Source organism: Alligator mississippiensis, chromosome 9 (genome assembly GCF_030867095.1).
Source record: "Alligator mississippiensis isolate rAllMis1 chromosome 9, rAllMis1, whole genome shotgun sequence".
NCBI classification, from domain to species: Eukaryota; Metazoa; Chordata; order Crocodylia; family Alligatoridae; genus Alligator; species Alligator mississippiensis.
In genome coordinates, this window is record NC_081832.1 from 73,968,850 (window position 1) to 73,992,322 (window position 23,473).

A 23,473-nucleotide genomic window follows, 5' to 3' on the forward strand; every position below is an offset into this window, starting at 1 on the left:
AAGTCTTTCACTTCAACAGAAAGCATCCTTCTCATAAAATAAACAGAATATAGAAAAAATTGCAGCTACACAGCATAGGACCAAACCTAAGAAGGCCAAGGCTTTTTGTGCATAGTACAAAGTGCATTATTTATTATTTGTATTACTCTGGTGCCTAGACGCCACAGTCATGGGCCAGAAGCCTGTTGTTCTGTGCTAATAGAACAAAGATAGTCCCTCCCCTAAAGCCCATTTCCTCTGTTTTCTCTTCCAGCAGAATGCTGAAGTCAACAAGTATTCTGTTTTTCATCCTGTCATGTAATCTTGGATGCGTGTGAGAATTGAATAGCTTGTAACATGGCAGCCTTGGTTCAGATGAAGCCAAAAACCATGGATTTTGTATGTGTTGTATATCAGATACATCATGATCAGATCAGGCACAAGATACATAAAGACATATGCTCCTAATCAGTATTCTTACTAGCCTCTTTTGAGAAGTAAATATGTGAAGGAAGGCTCCTTTTTATTGTTAGTGTCTAAGCATACATCAGATATTAGCTATTGCTCTTTCCATAAACTTTTTGTTGAGCAGAAAAAGAGTGCAATTACATAGTGTCATGTTGAAAAGAAAATAATATAAAGCTTAACACCTAATAAGAATATCCATGTATTTAAGGCAGCAGACTGAGCTGCAGTATCTGGATTTTTTCCTAATTCTAATATAGTCATTCCTAATTCTAATGTAGACAGTTTAATATAGGCACTGCCCTAGGTCAAACAGCACATCTTGTTCTTTAATCTATATATTGATAATTATACATCCTACAAGGATGTGTGTACACTAAATTTATTAATCCTTGCCAAATATTGACATGACAGATGCTATGTACTTTTTGGAAGTCTTATACTAAATTATTCAGAGTAGATTCAAAGCAACAGTGGTTCATCTTGTATCTAGCTGTTTTGTATTCTCTTTCCAATCCAGTTTTTATGCTTCCACTTGGAGGTATAATCGTACAAATGCTGTGCAGGATCATTAACATAGTATTAAGTCATAGAATTTCTTACAAGTTACCACATTTTAATTAGGCTGTAAATGTCCACTTGGCATGGAAAGTTGGCCCATGTTTTTGTAATCATACATACACAATTTTCATATCAAATGAATTTTTGCAGCTAAAGTAAAAAGCTTGAAAAAACAAACAAGCAAAAGAACAACAAACCTGTTAACTGCTTGGACACAATGCGTGTTAGCTACCTTACTTGGAGGTAGTTTGTTACCAAAACAGTCTTGATAGGTATACATTTTATGTTTGAGAACTGGAAGACTTTCTGTATTCAGTGGTCAAGTCTGCCTTCTGTAAAAGAAAAAAGAACCAGGCAGTGTTTGAGGAGAGGAGAAGGACAAAACCTGCAGATAGTTTGAGGCTTTGGAAAAGCAATTGTTGGAGTGTTGAACAGCACTAGTACTGTAAAAGAGCACTGAGGAGATCTGCAGACTAGGCCCTTGCTGCAGAATTCCAACACTGTTGGGGGGAGGCTCCGTGTTGGCTGGCTTAAGATTTCCTTTAGAGTGAGGCTAGGTATTGTTGCTCTTCTCTTGCACACCTTTATTTCTTGTGAGCTGGGAATGCTCCTGCAGACCAAGTATCCTACAATGTAAGCACCTTCCTGCTCCTAGCCTGTGCTGTGGGGGCTGACTATCAGTCCCCTGACTGCAGCATCTCAAAGTCTCTCAGTTCTTTCCTTTCTGGTGTCATTAAGTTAAGTAGCAATGCTTAGAGTTGATTTGAGGCAGCACACCAGGTAGAGAGGGGTTTATAGCATGTGCTGTAAAACCTACCTATTCTGTGAATAAGAGAGGCTGTAGTATTAGTGTAAAGCCATCACCTGTTGTGCTGCCCCATGCCATATAATTTCTAGAGTTTTGCTGTATGCTGTAGTTTAGGCTCAGTGTGTTGCATATTACAAAGAATCTGGGTACTCTTACTGCTGTGGCTAGTTTAGGAAAAAAAAAAAAAAAAACAACAAACAAACCAAACTTAAAATGACTAAATTATGGATCCTGCAAGTTGATGCGACTTCAGTGAAGGTCCATAGAAGTACAGGGATCTGCCTGTAGGATCAGAAATGAACGTGTTACATTTAAATGGCTGCTCATGAGCAGACAGTCTTTCAAGTGTTTTTTTTTTTTTTTTTTAATCATATGCAAGGAACACCTACAAATATTGTAAGGTATGAAGTTAAACCAAAACAAAAAGGAGGACCCAGTGAACTATCTGTTGGTAGCAGGCCCAAGATTTTTAGGACAGTCTTTGTGCCAAACTGTTTGACAACACTTTAAAGCTTATGAACAAGAGATTTATTGTGAAAGTTATATATGTAGCTGTATGCCACAGAAAGCTCTTGGGAAAGCTTGAGATTCAAACTTAATTATGGCTTACATTTTTCAAGTTATTCTGACATTGGTCACCCATAATTCAAATATGTTGGCTTAAAGACAGATTTATCAATTTATTTTCACATGCTTATCCTTACAGAACATAGAACTAATGTTTTCTTTTGAATATCCATGAACTCTTTAATAGTTAAGATGCTTATAATAATTATGCATGAGCACATTGCCATTTATCAGCTAGCACTCTCAAAGTAGAGGTGGGCTAGATCCATACCTTGGACTCAGGATATTTTTTGGGCTGCACAATGTGGGTGCACAGTTCAAAGTGTAAAGTAATGAAATCCCATTAAAAAAAAAAAAAAAGACTACTTTAGAGCTGGGTAGTACTTGTCTGCTGTGCTGCCAGCTTCACATAGCGATGCTAAAGTTAGACTTCTGTTTTGTTACTGCCAATGCACCCTGAAGTCTTAATTAAGAATACTGTAACTTCTTAAGTGACTTATAATTGGAATTCTGTGACCCACCTTTGGCAGGGGATCAAGTGCCCCTTCCCCATTTCCCCATGCACTGCAGTAAAACAGGTTGTGTTGCACGATTTCTAGTGTGGCTTTTATCTGAATGCATTCTAGTTGATAAATGCTGGTTGTCTAAAAGGAAATCTCACTCATTTTTGGAGAAGTGCCTAGTATATGCTCTGTTTCAAGAAATTATTTTTTCACTTAATTTTGTAAAATATTCAGATGCTGTGACTTCTTTACTCTGTATTAAAAAGGTATTTGAAAAAGTGTGCGTATATAAGATATACTGTGCATATGGCACTTAATGGACAATTTTCACATGCCTGGCTAGTAGAATTCTTAATGCAAAAGCTAAACATATTTACGTGAGGTCTGAATGGGCACATCTACATGTTCATTAATGCGCATTAGTTACTGCAGGGGTGTAGGTTGTAGCCGTGTTGGTCTAAGGACATAGGCAGACAAGATTCCTTGGGTGAATTTGATATCTTTTATTAGACCAACCCAAATAGTTGGAGAATAGTTATTAAGCAAGCTTTCGGGTTCAAAAACCCTTCTTTGGGCTAAGGAAGCTTCAGCAGTTGGTGTGCTCTTCCTGGATGGAATTCATTCTTCCTTAGCCTGACAAAGGGTTTTTGAACCCGAAAGCTTGCTTAATAACTATTCTCCAATTATTTGGGTTGGTCTAATAAAAGATATCAAATTCACCCAAGGAATCTTGTCTGCCATTAGTTACTGCACATTTAACTTAGTGCTTGCTTAATGAAGTACTAACTAAATGTGCAGTAAACTAGAGTTACTGGGCAGTAGCACTGGCGCATGGGTTTTTAGTGATGCTTACTGCACAGTAGCCTAAGACTACTGCACAGTAGTGTATTAGCACGGTTTTTGCCTGGCACACTACTGGGAAATGTTATTAGGCTATGGCGCATTAAGTGTCTCATGTAGACATGCCCAGTGCATCTAAAGAAGCCTTTCTGATTTTATGGCTGAATTGTAGGCCTGTATATAGTGCTAACCTGGGTATAAACCACTGACTTATGAGTTGAAATGACAGTGAAATGAACACAAGAATTCTAGCAGTGCCAGCACCACAGGTTGCAATACACTGCACTGGCTTGTTGAATAACTTGAGTCCAAGATAGCTTGGTCCTAGACTTTTTAAAATGCTGGAGGTGAAATGGGACATCCTTACCTTGTGGCAATTTAGTTCTGTGGTCTAGTTCTGAAAGCAGTGTGTCCAACTCGCTGATTAAAATCCAGTTTATGGGTGTTCAAGGAATTCTTTATCCTCCCTTTGTCTTGACTATGGAGAAGAAGAAACACACACACACACAGGGAAGGTTTTTAAACTTCTAGGTTTGGATTCTGTTAGAAAATATTTGTGTGCATATTTTGACAGAAATAGGATTAATTTAGCTTTGGGTCTTATCTGTTTTGCAGCTTTCCTCAGTCATGTGCTTCCTAATGTGGGCTTAATTTGGAACATTGCAAAGCTGATGACAGAGTATGCAAAATGTCCTTACCTTTTTCTGGCAAACTTTTACTAGTCTATATCACTAAGTCAAGTCATTAAAGGATTAGATATGAAAGAGTACTATTACCATTTACTCAGATAATGCACTGTTCTGGGGTCTTGTGTAGCTGATGGGTACATATTGGCCCATGAAGAGTTAATTCATACATCTATAAATTTAATTGAATTGACAGCTGAGCTCCATTTTCCATGATCAGATTGGGTACAAGATACATAAAAACATATGTTTGTACTCAGTGGTATTCTTACTAATCCCTTTGTTCTTATGCATTTGGATTTGTAGTATTCAAATGTTTGTTTTTTAATATATTTGGTCCTATGCAAGGGGGCGGGGGGGTGCTAAAATTTTGTATAATGCCTAGCAGAAGCCTTAATTTGGACTGAACTTTGTGTCTAATCCAGGCAGTTCTAAATATCTTGTTTTTCCAGGGTTCCATTTTTCAAGGAATGGGCTAGGCTTTTTGAGCCACTTTTGGGGTAGAAATAATCTATGCACACCCAGATCACTTGCATCAGGATGTGGCTTTTTTGTTTAGATAGCTGTGGAAGGTTAGAAGCAGAGGGTATGAGCCTCTTGACTGTATCTATAGCCTGAAATGCTGGTGTCAGTATTAAAATATACTGCATCAGTCTGTGGCAGCTGATGAGGGTATTTTATAAGTTCCTATGTTTAGACACTTAAGGAATTTTCTTTAGGAAGGTGATCCTGATACAAGACCAAGTTCTGAACTCCTTTTTCAAACTCCAGTTGAGGACAATGGCAGTTCTGCTGAGTAAGAACCAAGAGTCTATTTTTGCCACCCTTAATCACACTGAGCTGCATCTTACTCTGCACCTTAGTCCCACTGAAAGGCAGTGTTGTAACAATTAACACTTGTGTGGGGCAACCTCACGCTTTGACCCATACCAGTTAAAAGTTACCCTTACAAATACATAAAGGTAAAATGGAATAATGGGGCTTTGCAAATAAAGGTTGTTATAGTGTATGGTTAGCTGAATTGGATAGGAATAAAGACTTATTTAGTACTTAACCCAAATACAATGGAATTTGCTTTGAGCTAGCCCATATATTAAAGAAAAAAAAAGAGTCAGTAGGATAACTGAACCTTACCCAGATCACCCTATTTGACAAGCTAAGAAATAAATATGGGTGGTGTAGCTGGGTTGCAGAACTCCAATTACAACTTTTCAGAAAGTTGAAAATGGAGTTTTACTTTCTAGGTGATTCATGATTCATTTTAGCTCTTATTTGCATCACCCTTCCCCTCCTTAGTATGTATAAATGCCTGTATATACAGTACATTGGGGTTTTGGGGGTTTTTTGAGGGTGGGGGGAGGGTCCTTCTGCCTTTACAGTTGAGGAAGTCTTGCTCATCTGTTTAAGTGAAGAAATGCTTTTCTTCCATAAACAGCTCAAAGGCTGAACTTCTTACAGGGACTATCTTCCTATATTTTTCTTCAATGCTTACCATAATGGGGTTCTGGCTCTGCTCTAAGGTTTATTTGCTCTTTCATAATGCAAGTAAGTGAAACTTTGAAGTTTCAGGCTATGCAATAAAGTATTTATATCAGCATTAATAATGTCTCCACATTTGGGATTTAACATTTCAGTATCTATATTTGGGAGCAAAAATGTTGCTATGGGAATCAGTGTGGGTGTTCCTCCTTCAGACTTTACAATTTGTTTTGAATTAGTGTTTTTGTATTTAATATACAACAGCTTTTACTATAGGCCTCATTATGCCTGCTACTGATAATAAAGAAACATGCAGTCATGTTAGTTATTTAGGCTAATCCTACCTTGATCTGAGAACATTTGAAAATACTTAAACTAATTAGATATTGTCCATTATTAAAAAGGAAGGGAAACTGAAATTGAGAGTAAGGATCCAAGGCCAGAACACACTGTGTTGTAAACCTATATAAAAATACTGTAGTGTAGGGGCTGCAAAAGTTATTCTTATAGAAAATGCCAGGTTTACTAGGTGTGCCCCAAAATGTGACACTGTGGTCCAGTATGTAGCACTGACAATCTAGAGCATTTTATGGTTTTGATCAAATTGCCTTTGAAAGAACATGAGGGACTAGCCTCTTAAAGGGAGGCAGAAAGCCAAAGTGAACCATGAGATCTGTTCTGCAAAGTTAGCATAAAAGGGACAAACAGAAGGTCAGCAAAGAAAATACCCCAGGACAGGAAAGCCCTTCACCCAGGTGCTGTGTTAGCTTCTTCAGCTCTCTACTACCAGTGCCTCTCTGAATAACCTCATGAGGGGCCCATCTTGGCTAAAAGGGACAGTTGAGGCAGGTAAAAATAGCTCTTTACTTGTCCTGGCACTAAGGAAATGATGGTAAATAAAATTACTTTATTAAACCTTCTAGCTCTTAGAGATTTCTTTAAAATGGGTAAAGAAGGGTTGTTTGTATTAAGACTAGGTTCTAAAGCTGCTTTCTTTACAGGTAAAGGTAACCTGAATTCACCAGGATGCTCTAATCATCAGAGAAAATAGTATTTTCCAATTGGAAAAATAAATTGTGTGTGGCAGGAGCATTTATTTATTTAAAAAGTTTATTTATAAATAGATGAGATTTTGAATTCAGCTTTCCTGACCCTTGCTGAATCAGGCGTAAGTTGTGCTGAGTAAGGATCTTCTGGCACTTTCATCTGAAAGTGGTCTGAACTTGTCCTAAAAAGGTGTCATTGGCTACCTAAAATGGCAGAAGACTAATTAGTAGCAAAAAAATTAGCTAGATTTTAAAGTACCTTGCAGAACTGGTTGCACATCTTTTTTTCAGTTTTACAAAAAATAAACTAACCTTATCATATCATTTTTAACTTGATCATATCATTTAGGTAGTTGTAGGTACAAGTCATAATGTAGAAGAAAAGTCACAGGTTTTTTTTTTTCCCCCAAGATTCATGCAGTCCAGATTGCTAGGATTTTGAATTTACATGTCATTGTGAACTCTTAGTGCAGTGATATACGTGAATATATCTGGCTACCTTAGGTTAGCAGAAAGAGGAAGTGCTGCTTGTGGTTTTGAATAAACCTGTAGTCCTCTGTCACTCAAAATAGTGAGACAGATGCATTAGTTGAAAATATTAGTATGCTAGGAGGCCCAAAGATGTGGCATTGGTAGGTACTACACACGGTTCTGTCTTTAATGAAAATATAAAAGCAGTGTTCTCAGGGCTATTGTAGTAACTTAAAAAAAATATTAAAAACCCACCATATTCATAATTTTTAAATATGATTGGATTATGCTAATATCTAAATTCTAAATCTGATTAGAGGGATCTTGTATGGTCCTAAGATGCAAACAAAATAAACCTGGAAGGGCATCACACTTGTTATGCTCTGTTATAGTCTTGTCTAGAGAAAAAGCAATAAACTGATGAAGATTGCATCAGTTTGATTTACTGGTAGCAGTTGCTCCTCCTGGCACTGCTGCAAAAATGCAAAACAGGTGAAGCTCAGAAGCCATCTATGCTGGTCATCTTAGTTTGGTTAGAACTTGTTCTTTTGTTCCCTCAGCAAGTGATGAAAGTACTGCAATGTGAACATCTCTCATCCTTCTCTGTTAAATCTGGCTAAAAACGTTGCTAAATTTTGAAAAATGAATTCATCTGAGTAACGAAAGATCTGCTAGTAATTGCTTTTTGAAGGCATAGACATAAGAGGGGGAAAGGGGTTCTGTAAGATCTCTCCAAAAACAAAGGGAAAAGAGACTGAAACAAGGACAGGAGGTCATGAGAGGAAAAAAAGATAAATTAGGAAAGAAATAGCTGTCAGGGGGAATAGCTTAATTTTATGTAGGAAATCTGGCTGCCCTTCTTGTTAATAAGACTAGCTTATTGGAATAGTAGCAAAAGAAGCCACATCCCATAACATTAAAGAATTCTGTTATTCCTTTTTGCAGGAAAATCAGCAAAACTCCAGTTCAGATATTTATTCAGAGAGATTAAGATTATTTCTAGAGCTGGTATTTTAACTTCAATTTTTTACCTGTTCTTCTCTTTAGAATACTGTTAGCATAGGTGTTGGGCAAATGAAGTGACCTATTCCAACATTACCAAAAATATCTTCTCTATTCAAAATATAAATTGCAGTTATTTAATAGTACAGCTTCATATTCCCAGTTGAGATTAACACAAAGAGTTATCAGCTTTTTCTCTCTTTGTTTAATACTGCAGTAGGGTTCTTTGGACAGCACTGCTATATTCAAGCATCATTTAATAGATAACACCCAAGATGTGGGCAAAAAATTGAAGGATGTTAGCTATTGAGTAATCATGCACATTTTAAGGAGTTTTGTTTATAATCAAAATGTTTCTAGCTTAAGGTATCATGTGCTTTAAACATGTTTGAGGAAGCTGTATTTTTGGACTAGACCACTTTTAAAGTGCAGGTGCACATCTAAATGTGGCTGTTGCTCTTCAGCCACATGCTATAGCAGATACAGCTGCAGACTGCATTTGAGGGCTGTTTCAAGTAGTATGGCTGCTCCTACTACTAGTTAGAGAGAATCCAAAACTAATACCATCAGGGGTATTTATTAAAATTTATTAAAAGTGTGTATGTGTGTACACTAATCTAGGTAACCCTCCAATAGAAGTGAAACTCTAAGAGGAAGTCTCTAAGATACAGAGCCTCCAGTGTTTGCAAGAAGCATGAACAGATTAATTTAAATTTATAGTTTAATGGATTTGTCTGTCATTTAAAAAAAAATGGGGTTTGAATATATTAGATTGGGGTCCATAGTCATGTTTAGTGTCTGGTTGTGGCATGACTACCTGCCCTTCACCCCTTTTCATTAATTGTTTCCCTGAACTCTCCATTCTCACAGTATTTTCTAGTGCTGGAGCTAACTGTCTACAGAGCACATAACCAGTCCATTACTTTTGCCCTCAAGCTAACTGGAGGAAAAACATAGCTAAAATCCTGACACAGTAGAAAGTTTCAATTAAGCTTTACTAATAGAAGTACTTGTAATATTTCACATTTGTTTGTAATTCTTTGCCTACACAAGGGCAGAAGTGAGCAGGGCAGACTGAAGAGATACATTTTAAAAACAGAAGTGATAAAAAAAAAAAAAAAATCCACAAAAAACACAGCTGTGGTCAGTGCCTACAGATTCAGTAACTTAAGCCCTTATAAAACTTAAATAAAAATACATAGTACCCCCAAGCTACTATATCGAGCATGCTTTCATGGAAAAAGTTGCTTTTTCGGAGGTAGTCAGCTTTGGAAAGAAACATTTAAAATTATAGATGTACAACATAATGAATAGACTTTTGTTTTATGCGTCTACTGTTCTAAAAATTGCCACTTGAAATATCTGAATTTCTGTAGATTACCATAGGTTTTAAATACTAGTCGTTATTCAATTTAACTGTTTTTCTGGGTCAAGTGTAGTTATGGTCAATGTATGTTGTGCCCTGTCAGGTTCAGTATCTGTTAAATGATGTCCTTCCACTTGCCAATCCCTTAATTGAACAACAGTGTAATTACTGTAAAGCCTGGGAGAGTCTTCAAAATGCTAATAATCAAGGGAACTTTGAAGCGTTAAACTTATTAGTGTTTAAAACTCCTGCTTGAGAAGTAGGTAGAGAAATTAGTCATTACATGGGAATGAGCATTTAGATTCTGCTTGAGGAAGAAGAAATATGCTTGAGTCTTCCAGATCATGTTTTTAATAGTAGACAAATGCTATATAGCACTTTAATTAAAATGTAAACATCTTCAAAAATGTTGATCCTCAGCATTCAAATCAGCTTAGATGTAACGTTTGGTTTTTTGCAATGTAGAGAAAATATTCTCTACATTTATAGTGTGCGATTTGCCTTCCTTTTTAAAGAAAGAATTGTGAGGGAGTTAAACAAGTTGCTTTTACCCTTTTAAGTGAAGACCATCATTTTTCATTTAACTATACATTGTTAAACTCTTGCCATGACCTTCAAATGAGCTAAAAGCAATGTACTTTGAGTTCAGTTAAGATTCTAGACTTTATTTAATGTTACTGTTTAACTAGTGCATGCATGATGGGGGTGGGTGAAACACCTTACTTCACACTTGTTGCTGGGTGGAGACAGATTTTGGCCAGATGCTCTTAAGAAGGCAAAAGTACTGTCTCGATTCATCTTTACCTTTGAGTTATCTAGGTAATTGGTCCGCAGATATGAAAATCCAGATCACCTTGCATTGCAAAAAAAAAGTTTATAACTGTACTCATTGGCATTATGTTCTGTAGAACATATTAAGTGAGCTAAACATGTGCCACTCCAATTCTTTCAAAATGAGTTATGGGAGAATTTCTGCCCTTCTGGATATGCAGGAATCATAAAAAGGCCATTGACAGCTATTGGCCCTCAAATGCATTAATACACATCCTCCTGGTGAAAAGAGCCAAATACCAAACTGAGAGAAAGGCTCACTTGGACTTTAGCCCACAGCCCTCAAAGACAGCTAGTTTACCATGACTCAGGTGAGAGGATTATGTGCACGGACAGGAGTGGGGTAGGAGCACAGGGCAATATGATGCAAGGGATACCTGTATGTGTAACAAAGCTGGAATCCGTTTTCAAAACGAGTTTGCACTGCGTGGAGAATAGTCTGAGTTGCGGCAACCCTGGGCTTTGTGCATTTCCATTCATCAGGAAGTGGCCTAGTTTGAGCTTCCAGCATGAGCATTTGAAGAGACCTACTGTGTGCCTCATTTGGGGTTTCTTTTAATTTTGCCTTTTTATATTTGTATTCTGCTAGTTGTATATTTGATTCACTGTTTTTTCAAATTAAAGATGCAATGAGTTTGGGTCAATGGGCAGTAGGAAAAGGAAGGCAACAGATAAGAGGGGAACCAAGCCCTATCAGAAAAACCCCCCAAAAGTCTGTTGGTGCTCCTTGGAAATATGCATATTAAATCAAAATAATACAAATAAGAAGAAGATTGTATTTTACATAAGGTATCTGCTTGTAGCAAAAAGAGGTAGGCAGGGAAGCCTCTCATTTCTATATACCAGGCATTACTCCAATACTGATGGATAGGATGTAAAACTGGTACTTACTAAGCAACCATCAGAGTAAGTCTTAGAGAAAAATTAATTATATCAAACAATAGAATTAAAAATTATACTTCAACATCCAGTAGCACTTTATACCAGCTTATAAGTGTCTGAAAAGTATTCAGGTTGAAACTTTCATTGCTTTGTTTTAGCTGAAGCGTTGTGTGGAGAATGAGGAAACCTTCAGGAATTTTGTTAGTATAAGCACCCCCTCCTACCCCAGCCTAAAACGTAATTTTGGAGGAGCACCCTTTCAGATTTCCTTATAAACCATATAAGGACTTTTAACAAATTTATGGGTATTTTAATATTTTGATTACAAAATCCTAAATGATTTTGTATACATTTAACATGCTAGTTCTTATTTGCACCTTTCTGGTATGTAGATGTGGCCTAGGAGATTTGCTTAATTTTCAAAGTTATACTACTCCTGCTTTTTTTTTTTCTTATCCTTTAAAACATTGGGAATATTAGTTATGGTTTGTTAGAAGACCCTCAAAGGTTTTAGTTGTCTATTTTGAAAATTTACCTAGTTTGAAGGAATAGTTATTAAATCCATAAGACAGACCTTTTCTGTAAAACCTATTAAACACTTGGTGTTTAATAGCTTGTGACAAGCCAGGTCCCGAATAGCTGTTTAATAGCTAGTGACAAGCCAGGTCCTGAATAGTCTGTCTAAATATCTTCCTCCTGAAACAGCTCTACTTTCACCCTCCTGTAGTGTCAGGTTCACTGGTTCTCAGGTGACCAGAGTCTTCCAGAATGGGCACAGCCTTGAGTTATAATGTTAAAGGCATGCAGATAGAGACATGACAGATGCCTCTGAAGCCTAATTTACTCCATGATAAAGCAAATCCTAGTACTGGTATAAAAAACAAACAGTCATGTCTTATAATAACCAGGCATACCTACTATGGACACTGGTGTACTGTGCTGGCAAAGGTACGCTTTGTTCCTGTACCGTATAATTACCCATGCTAGCAAAAACAAAAAACAAAAAAAACCCCAACAAACAAACACACTACAGCTAGAAAGGCCATTATTCCAGCATACTTGTGCATCTTTTCAAAGGGCTTTTGCCAAGAGTCTTGGTCAGTTCTTTCACTTCTTTAAACACCTGACCATTATACCTACTCTGGTAGAAATCTGAAGTGTAGGTCTAGGACTGGCTGGTTGTAACCAAAGCCTGCCACGCATTGCTTTCTGACTCCTTAAAAAAAAAAAAAAAAAAAGCAAGCTTTTGAATCCTTATTCCAGTGTCCTCTAGTATGAAAGTCTAACCACATGTGTAATCTTGTAACTAGCATTATTTAGAGCAGGCTTCTGTCTGGCCACTGCTCCTTCTGCTACTGTTAGGAACTCCAGGCTCCTCTTCTTTCATTCAGCTTCCACCATTTCCTGCCTGTGTCCTTTAGGGGTGACAGGGAGCAGAAAAGGGCAAGGCATAACAGTCTGCACAACCTCTGGCATGTGGTCCCTGGCCACTCAGAAGTTGGGTGGCCCCAATTTACAGTGGTGACCATCTCAACATGAAAAGATAATATCAGCTACATGGAGGCAGCTTTATCCTTAGAGAGCAGGGTTGGAGACAAGTTTCTGGGCAGCTGAGTACCTTATTACACCTGTTCTGGGCATACATGAAGAACTTCAGTCTCCATTAACAACAATGTCTTCTGACAAGCACCAATGGCCTAACTTTCAGAGTTACTGAGCATGTGAGGCACTGCAGTGACTTCGGCAAGAATTGCTGGTAGCCAGCATTTCTGGGAAAAAGGCCAAAATTCTGTCCAAGTTAGTTAAACGTGTGTTACAGGACCTGCAGGTAGCACTGCCTAGGGTTAAGTTTGTTTGACAGTTATAAATCCTGTTTTCAGTTGTTTAAAATTGTATTAAAGTTTAACCATTTGGACTGACATCTTCATCATGCCAGATATCTCTGCATTTTTATCAGTTTCAGCTGCAGCAGTTTAAGACTTAAGACAACTTGGCAAATCATTTTATCGTAAAACAAAACAGTTTCATTTAGAAGTTTCAGTACCACCATTCTTTAAAACAGGATTGGGCAACCTATGGCACACATGCCACCAGTGGCATGGACAGCCTGTGTGGGGCATACAGCAGATTGAGGAAGAGGCAAATAGCACAGCAGCAATAGGGCAAAGAGCAGGTAATAAGGCAGCAGAACAGGCAAGGAACAGAAACACAGGCAGCAGACTGGGTCAGGGAAAGGATTGGAGTGGCACGCTGGCCAAAAAGGTGGCCCTCCCTGCTTTAAAGCAAGGGGTTGAAAATTAGTTGCGGTTATTTGTCTAATCCCTTGGATGCCTCTGTGAAAAAAAAAAAGTGGGTCTTGTAAGAGGTCTCATACAGCAGCAGGGACTTGGTACCAATGGAACTTTAGGTGCCAAATAACAAGCGTGTTTCTTCCCATTGTGACCCACATCTTGCGAGCCAGCCCAGTACTACAGGGTCACCAAGAGCTCCAACGCAATTGCTCCTCCCTGCAGCCAGGACCTGCCATGGGGTTGGACATTTTGGTGAGAAAAGGCAGACTGTTTCCTGAGCACTCCCTCCCAATACAGCTAAGGCATCAAGGCGGTCTCAGCCATAGTGGCATGCAGAGGGCTCAGGAAGATGGGAGGATACAAGGGGGAGTTGTAGGGAGGTTGGATAGGTGCACAGCAGGATGGGACTGGAACAGGTTGACAGAATGGGCAGAAAGGTCCATAATAGAATATGCTCCTTTCCAGGAAGGAGAAATGTCCCCAAGAAACTCAGGTGTCTACAGTCCCATCAGGGAAAATCTGTGAAATGGACTGCCAGATTGTGCATCTCCTTCTCTTCTCATGGCAATTAACAACCTACTACTTCTACCAATAAGCGTAGATGGTGGGTTGTATTCTGTGACTGAATCAAGGTAGTTGTAATGAGACTTCTCTAGTTCCCTGTAACAGGGGGCTTTCTTGGGGCCAGTTTGTCATTGGCCCACCCACCTGTTTCTGGGCCAACCACCTACCTCCTCACCTGCTGCTCGTTGTTTCTTAATTGGTTCTAATAAGGCACGAGGCTGCCCATTCTTGCCCCGATGCCAGGGGGCACTACCTGCAGCTCCATTCCCCTACATTGCAGCCCAAGGCTTTCAGATGGCATCCAGGTGACAATGCTTCCAGCCTACAGCCAGACATAAGACACATTTGTACCATCCTCCTCTCACTAGGGCCCCTCACAGTCCACCCCTTCTCCCAGGGTCTCTTCCACGCATCGACAACTTATACTACCTTGCTCCCTCAGAGCAAGCCCCTTCAGCCATAGGCTTTACCTAGCACACACCTTGGGTGGCAGACATACCATCTTTTGGGCCTCTCCTGTGACCCTCACTGGGGTAGTGGCTAGCCAATTACCCAACCATGGCCACACTTGCCCTGGCCTGTCCCAGGACAGCTCTATACACACTAACATACTGGGGTTTAGGTGGCCATGGCCATGGCCATGCCTGGCCCCCTTGTATACCCACAGCATTGTGGGGGTCTAGGGGTTAAGGCACCCCAACCCACTTTCTACAAGGGTAGTAACTGGTCTGGTATTTTCCCACATCACTAGGAGCCCCACCAGGCCACCCACTCCCAGCAGGGTGTAGTTTTAGGTTATGCCCAGTACCAGGAGCCACCAAACCACCCCCCTTAAGTGCCTGCGCTTACCTCTAAGGTGTTTTGTACAGCCTTTCAGCCAGGCAGTGCTTTTACCTGACCTGCCAGTTGTGAACTGCTCTGTTTATATAGGCAGCCAGAGTTCTAAAATGGCTGCCGCAATCAAGCACCTGCTGGCTGTTTGGCTCAGCCCTTAAAGTGGCAGACACCAGCAGTGCCCTGCCACATCCCCCCTGCCTTATTTATTGCAGAAGTTGTAAGGTTTGTAATTAAAGCAGGGTTCTCCAGGAAGAGGAAGGGCAAGGTTTGTATAGGATTGAATAAAGGCTGGGGCTGTGCTTCAGCAAGGAAGATAACAAAAGTTCAGTAATTTTACCCATTTTGAATTGAGCAGTGGTCTTTAGAGGGAATCATCTGATTGGAGATTCATAATATGTATAAAAATGTTGCCTAAAAAAATGCTGGCCTCTCCTAACTTTTAGATGTTTGACTTTTCTAAAAATATTAAAAAATACTGATAGTGCAAAGATGTATATATTTTGTGGTATGTGTGAACGATGGTGAATGGGGAAAATCATTGAGTTATAAAGTGAAGGAAGCAGCAAAGAATATTTCAAAGCATATTGTCATCTTATTTTGCTGCTGTATTTTTAATTTAGTTTTACTTGGATTTTACTTTGATAACTATACCATGGTGTATTTTTGTAAGAATAATACCTCACTACAAATCTGTTAAACCCTTATTAATTGGGACTATGGGGGATTACTTATGTAAGGGGAAAAGATTTCAGTTTTTATTTCTAGCGAGGTGCGAATTAGTAGGCTCTGTTGTGCAAGTTTCTTGAACTATTACTCGAGGCTTCTGACTAGCAAGCATAACAGTTTTACAGTTGTGATTAAGACATCAGCAATACTGCATAGATAAAACATAACATTAAAGTTTACCTAGAGCATAACAGTCCATGATACCAAATACCTGCTGACAGATTCCTAAGTATCTCAAGCCACTGACTAGATGCTCTAGTACCCAAGGTGCAGAATTTTACATGACTTGATAGCAAAAGGTTAGTTTCAAACACAGTCATTCCCTTGAAACACACTTAATTTCTAATTAGAGATTTAAATTCCACCATTGTAGCCCTCTGTAGGTTTGAAAAGCAGTTTTGAAAGTTGACCCTGGACTATAGGAATGGCAACTCATTCTCCACTAGATCTGCCCAGTGTATGTATTCCATCACTTTATCTGCTACATCAGAAGTATGAACAAGTTTCTGTAGTCTAAGCTTTGTAGAGCCCTTACAGGTATTGAAATGATCTATATTCTGTTCCTTGTGCATCAGCAGATATGTTTAAGTAAATTACAAAGTCAGTTATACCTGTGCAGATGTACTGACAATGGGGTTGTACAGTTGTCACTGAGCGCGTAATTTAGCTTAGCAACTTTTTATTTTCATGCGCTGAGCATGTTTGCTAAGGATTTAGTGAGAAACTTGAAACCTTAGGAATTCTTTAAGCATAGAATCATGGTTTCTTAGGATAAATTATTTGGTCTATACATTCAAGGAAGAAAAAGGTGTTAGTCTTAGGTAAAACTATGTTGTTTGGAACTTTATTTTGAGTGAAATAAGATATTAAATAGAATGATAGCCTTTCAGACTTTTTATTTTCTTTTGGCATTGAAACATACTTTGTGATTGTTATGCCTAGTGTTTGCTAGATTGAGAATGATGATAAAAGTTTAAAAAAACTTGTGACAAAATAACATTGAGGTTTCCTTTTCATTTTTTTCAGTGAAAGATTTCCAAATTTTGATTTTAATTCTCATTACTTTGAATGAACATCCCTGACCACATTAATCAAGTCATGCTCAACTTTTTTGTTTCAGTTTTTGATTGCTTCATCAATACGGTGCAACATAAAATAAGAGTTTCCTTTCAGAAGGAAAGATGCAATGATAGTGGGGATTCTAATGGCAGATTATAGACAGATTGAGCTAAATTAGTGCAAGTGTGTGTGTGCAGCCTGCATCTTAGTCTGTTAATCTTAGAAGCTACAGGAGTCTGTGCGCTTTCAGGCTGGATCTGCTCTCCCCTGCCCCCTTCTCAGATTTGTGAAATGACTTGAGAAAGGGTTACTTTGGTTTGAAGAGTTGGAAATAACATGGAGTAAATGGGTCATGCCACATAAAAGACAGAATACCTCCAGAATAAGGTAGTATTTTTATCAAATGGAATAGTATAACATAATTGTTCTTTTCCATTCTTATTTGAACAGGAATGCCCAAGGAAAAGTACGATCCACCTGATCCACGGAGGATGTACACAATTATGTCCTCAGAAGAAGCAGCGAATGGAAAGAAATCACATTGGGCGGAGTTGGAAATAAGTGGTAAGAAATGGATAGATGTGTGGTTATTGAAAACTAAAGAAATGAAGATTTGGGTTAATTTTAGTACATTATTCTAAAAGCAAATGCTTTATATTTGCATAGTCAAGCTCCGGTAAATTGTTGGATAGCATGGATCAGACCATACATTCAAAGACACTGTATGAACAATCTCTTCTGGTTTATCGAGTAACTTCTAATGATGCTACACAAATAATATTTAAATCCTATACTGTACACTTTTAAATGTTTCCAGGAAGAATATAGGAGCTCTTTTCTTATCTTGGGTAAATTAGGAGCAAATTGCATTCTCCCAGGGTATGGGAATTCTGGAAAAGACTGCAAGAATCACCTTATGGCGTTTCCAGCTGAGCATCCTGTAAGAAGAAGGGCTTATGGAGCAAACAGCAGGATTGGATCTCTTGGTCCTGGAGAGTCTGCCCCTCCATGCTGTCAGTCTGGCCTTGCTTCAGGAGCTATATTCTCTCTGTATGCACAGAATTCCCTTTTCTGAGGTCACAGATAACCCAGTTAAATGTTGTTGTCAGGCATGGATATATGCTTGGACATCTGCCACCAATGTACAGGAAAATGCATTAAACAACGGCCCTATCTCTTCCTGCTTAATCCCACCGTATCCCAGTTCCTGCCAAGCATGTCATGTGCTGTTTTCTGTGTGCTGAAGAGGCGGGGACGGTGCTGTAGATATGGTATTTTTTTGTTTGCTTGTTTCCCGAGCCAGGATTTCCCTTTTACTCACAGTTTTTCTTGGTAGAAGTCTACAAAACAAAGTGTGGTGGATTATTAATTTGTGTTAAGAAACTTAAAGTCTTTTGAAGAACCGTTGACGAGCATTAGAGGAATAGTAGTATTCTTTGAGACTTGTACCTTGATACCCTGCAACAGAAAACACTGAAATTCTAGCCCAGTAATAAAACTCTTATTTTGGCAGAAATATTCAGGAAAATTGCTCAAGTCAAGCACAAAAGGCATAAATGTTCTGAAATTATTCTGGTGAAATTAAACAACTCTTATTTATAGGCTTTGTTATATTGACTCCTGGATAAAGAAATACCATATTTACTCAAAATCGGGATGCAATCAATCCCTCCTCCCCATCCCGCCAAACAGCCTTGGGATGGTGGAGGGTGAGCCTTGTCTTAGATTCAGCTATCGGCTCAGGGCAGGCAGTGATTCAGTTCTGGCTTTGGTCCCAGGCTCAGAGCCAAAGTTGGAGCTGAGCTGCTGCCTGCCTTGTGCCAGGGTGGCTCATGTGGCAGGGGAGTGTGAGGAGGCCCTATCCCTGTCCTCAGGAGCAAGAGTGGTGCTTTTTTAATATAATATTACCATTATTTAATTTATATTGGATAACATTGAAGAGAGTTTAACACAGGGGTTCATACAGGCTGCAAAAAGTCTGTAATGTGGCAGTAAGCTTATTTTGCTCTGACGTGATGATTTTCTGATTTTCCTTAGTGTCCTCAGTAGAGTTTAAATGGAGGGTGGTGAGTCGCCTTGCAAAAGAAATTTCTCCAGTGATCAGTTTATGATACTTCTAGTTCCTAGCACACTGGCATGCAGCTTTGTTGACTCTTCTTAAGAGCAAATAAATTAATATCCTTCCTTTTGCACAACCACACTCAAGGCGTGGTTTTTGAGGTTATGGCAGAAGCCAATACAATTTAACAACCCCCGTTCTCAAGCTACTAGCCTTTTAGTCATGCCCAAACAACACTTATGAATGCCAGAGGAAGTGTCTAAATCTTCTTGGCTGGATTAGTAGAATGAAACAAAGCCTTTTAATTTAGAAGATTGTGTGCAAACAAGGGGAGTCCCTAGACAATAATTTTTTTCCACCCCAAAGCAAGCTACCCTGAAATTGAAGATATCAAAGAAAAGTGCAGTTTTTCAATTGAAATACATTTTTAAAATACCAAGTCTTTGTTCATGTAAAATCTGTATGTTGCTTTATACAGTATTTTTAGGAAGGAGAAGAATTCCCAAGACCAATTTTGGCCTTGGAAGGGCCTAAGTGTGTTAGGCAAGGTAACATAAAGGGAAGTTTTTTTTAGTTATCATAATGGTATGAAATAAAATACCTTCTCCTAGAAAATCTTCCTTTTTACTCACGATTCAGAAAATTTTAAAGGCCACCTAGAACAGGTGTTGTTATAGAATATGTATTGATGCCGAAACTACATGTTTAAACTGTCCTGAGTTCTTTGTATTTTCCTGGTGTATTTGTGACTCTTTCTTTCTCTTACAGGAAAAGTAAGAAGCTTAAGTTCATCGTTGTGGTCGCTGACCCATTTGACAGCTTTGCATCTCAGTGACAATTCCTTATCCCGTATTCCTTCAGACATTGCCAAGCTTCACAATCTGGTATACTTGGACCTGTCCTCTAATAAAATCCGCAGTTTACCAGCAGAGCTCGGAAACATGGTGTCACTCAGGTATGTAAATTAAATTTCATATTCATCTGTGGTCCTGGCAGGAACCAGTCTCCTGTTTTGGCACAGTTTTCTATTGCAGCTAACAAAAAGCCAATGTATATTTTTTCCTAGATGTTGGAATAGTCCTTCACAGCCCTAGTAGTGCCTTTATTGTTGCCCTGATCCTCAGTTCCTTTGTGCAGCTGTATACAGTAACCTTTAGGAGACCTGAATGTGCACACTATGCATACCTCTCCCATGTTAGGTTTATGCATACAATCCCCCAGACATATATCCCTAAGTCCTTACACAGGCTGTCATCTCAAAGAGCCTTTGACTCCCAAAGAGATTGCTGGAGAGGTGGTTCCTTATTCATGGTAAAGGGAAAAGACTGTTTCCAAATAAATTTATTTTAAAAAATCATCTCTATTTCTTCATCTTTCATAGACATACTTAGTGTAGTAACTTATTAGTTTAGGCTTACAGTTGTATGACATATGAGTCTTTCATAACAACAATATCTTTTTTTCCCCTTGCTATTCATGTACTTATATTTCTATACAGATCAAAATATTCTATAATAGGGGTGCAAGATTTTTTTTCCCTCTGCTTTGCAACTTCTAGAAGAATTACAAGGCTGGGGTGAAATTAGTTACTATTAACATTTACATTTGAAAATGGTTGTCTTCAGTGTTATAGTTATTTGGGGTATAATTGGGCCTACAATGTTTCACCTAGTTTGCAGAGTCCTTTTTCCTATAAGATGGACCTCAGTGAAGAGGTTATTGTATAGTTAACAACACTTGACTCCCTGATGTTCAAGGCCATGGCTAATTTTGTGAAACCTAAGAACGTCTCAATGTCATGGAAACTTAATTTTTTTTATAAAAGCTGCGGTGGCAGTCAAGTTATTTAATGATATACCTTAGTTTGGGTGACAGACCATCTCTCATTTTGAAATATTAACAATTACATTTCCCCTAGTGTTGGAAATAACCACTTCCATGGAAAGGTTAAATTAATTGTTTAAAATTGACTGTGATGGATCAATAAATTAAAAAGAAGTTAGTCTTAAAAATATTTTCCTGTGATCCCTCATTAGTGGTGGGAATTGTATCCAAGTACATCATTTCCCCTCCTCCACCCTCAAAAAAAAAAAAAAAAAAAAAAAAAAGCTCGGTAGTTGTCTTGTTCAGAAAATGTTTATACAGTGTTACCTTCTCCATCATCATCCCAATAACGTTCACTAATAGTCATTTTCTTCCCTTGCTTTCTTGGTTATTCAGGCATCATTAACTTACAATGTTAAGCTTACGGAAACATTCTCAAGTTCATCCGTTCTCTTTTCTTTTCATAACGCTTTTTCCTTTTAAAAGTGTTGAGTATACTTGGTGTTCATGAAAGTGAGGTAAGATAGCATTACTCAGAGACATGAATAGTAGAATAAATATTGTACAAAGTTCCCTAGCACTTCCTGATTCACTTTGGTTTTGAATATACAGAACTTCAGCTATTGCAATTTTAAGCCTTTTCTGAGCAGAGGATGTTAAATCTTGTTATGGCTATGAAATGTGCACTGAATACCTAGGATCAAACCATCAAGCAAGTTTGTGACATGAATATAATATTTGAATCCAGGACTCCAGACATGAAAGGCTAGTGCATTAACCCACTGCACTCTCTCTGTCCTCAGTAATTGCAGCTGATCCATGATTTCTTTTCACTGGGGTGAAAGTGAAGAAAAATCCGTAAGTGCATCCTGCGTGGTAGCGCTCTGCAGGTCTCAGTCGCATGGTAGTTTTGTGTTTCCTGCTGGCTCTTACTGCAGATACTCCCCATAGGTTGTGGCATAATTTCTAGTCTAACAGGGTAACTTCAGCGTTGAATATGGCTAATATCATGGACCCCAGAGATAGTGTGTACTGACATACCCTAGAATAATCTTAGATTCAGTAATAGGCCTTTCAACTTCCTTGTCTAGGAAATCTTTTTAATAAAGAGGCATTTTTAGTCTCTAAGCCTGAGGCGTCCTTTATCTCCCTAAATTATGTCCCTTTCTACTAAATTGTAGGAAAAGATACTCTGATAACTTTGGGAGAAAATAAATCAGCTTTGTGTAATGGGAAATGATCTGGTTCTAGTCTCTGGAAAGATGTGGGGGTGGAGAAATTATCACAGTATTTTTCTAACTCAACTGGGGAGAGTTCGTGCAGTTCAGCTTTCAATGCAGAGTCTTTTGAGATGCTTGGATAAGCTAATAGGTCTTGTCTGGATCCTTTCTGTTGCTTTCAAGGAGGGAGCTCTTTGAAGGCAGAGAACATTAGACTAAATGGAGCTGTCCTTACGCAGTCTGAAGTGGGGAGAAGACACAGTAATACCTTCTGCTATGCCACTCCAAATTCAGTGTTTTTCCTCATTAAGAATTTGAGAGCTATATATTTTAATCATAAAACTGTAACCTAAGTGAACACCTTGAACCAAGATCTCACCCATCCTTTTATAGTTTAGCAATACTCTCAAACGCTCTTAGACACAAAGTCATCTTCATAAAGAACAATCCATTTCTCATCTTTTAGACTCGCACACAGTATCATCCCCAACAGCGTGGTACAGTTGACACCTGTTAGCAACATGCCAGTGCCATGTTGCTTAAGTTCTGTAGCTGTTTTGGGGAATGTCTGAATACGTGGTATGGAAATTGTTCTAAGGGGAAATGCTGCTGGTAAGCAGTTGTTGCTCTTACCAGGTGTTGCAAACAAGCATCAACACTGGTAATTTTAAATCTTTAGTGGGCTGAGAATAGTGAGAGGCCGGTATGCTGCTATTCACAGTAGGTATTGCAGTTTGAAAAACTATGAATGAAGCAGGTGGATTGGTGGCTTTCTTCCTAAAATGTCTACTTTTATCTTTGTTCTTTTCACATTTACTAGGAAAGGCTGGGAAACCGTAATCTGACAACCAGATGGGTAGCTCTCCCTAAAGGTTTTTAGGGTGATCAGTCATAAAAACCTGCTTCTATGGGCTCTTAGTGATATCTCGACATATTCGGTAAAGTTGACATCTTCATTGAAAATAGGATATCAGCAACACATTCCACAGGAATGGAAAAAGGAGTCTTCATTTATGTGTGTGTATTCCAGCCAACTTAATCAGGAGAATTACAAAAAGAAATATGTTCTAGCTACCATAAATTATGTCTTGAAGAAATCTAAAATGAACTATTTCAAACCTTGATGTACTTGAATACTTCCTGCAGTTATTGTACCCCACATCTTTAGCACTTTGAGGGATCTGCAAGCAGCGGAAGATTTTAACCATTATACCTAAACTGGACCATCACAAAAGGCTTGCTAACAAGTCTATAGTTTCTCCGGACCTCAGGACATAACTCTCCCCGCATTTGTTACTCCTAAGTTAAAAAGCATACACTCTTCTACCAGTAAGACTGTGAAATAAATAATGAAATATTACTCTTTGTAGACCAAAGAGATTTCATTAAGAACAGTCAGGAACACAA

At 38.6% G+C, this 23,473-nt stretch overlaps 1 protein-coding gene and 1 long non-coding RNA gene across 5 annotated transcripts in view; one reads left to right on the forward strand and one right to left on the reverse strand.

Annotated features, from left to right (window-relative positions):
* The window catches only part of CNOT6 (CCR4-NOT transcription complex subunit 6), a 41,364-nt gene that overhangs the window by 2,108 nt on the left and 15,783 nt on the right, over positions 1-23,473 (forward strand). The window contains exons 2-3 of one of the 2 annotated variants that reach the window (XM_006263529.3): positions 17,414-17,527; positions 19,791-19,977. In XM_006263529.3, coding sequence (XP_006263591.1) covers positions 17,416-17,527; positions 19,791-19,977 — 299 coding nt within the window. In that variant the 5' untranslated portion in view covers positions 17,414-17,415. Of the gene's footprint in view, positions 1-17,413; positions 17,528-19,790; positions 19,978-22,889; positions 23,084-23,473 lie in introns of those variants that run through there. The other variant, XM_059712892.1, reaches the window with a different exon arrangement.
* Positions 1,988-15,305, reverse strand: LOC109280914 (uncharacterized). Of its 3 annotated transcripts, none has more exons than XR_002087389.2 (4): positions 15,191-15,305; positions 14,509-14,663; positions 4,091-4,201; positions 1,988-2,095 (listed from the first exon to the last, which is right to left on the reverse strand). It is a non-coding gene; the product is annotated as an uncharacterized LOC109280914 (long non-coding RNA). The 3 variants fall into 3 exon arrangements; XR_009454824.1 differs by having other exon boundaries at positions 14,517-14,663; positions 15,191-15,304; XR_002087387.2 differs by lacking the exon at positions 14,509-14,663 and having other exon boundaries at positions 15,191-15,282.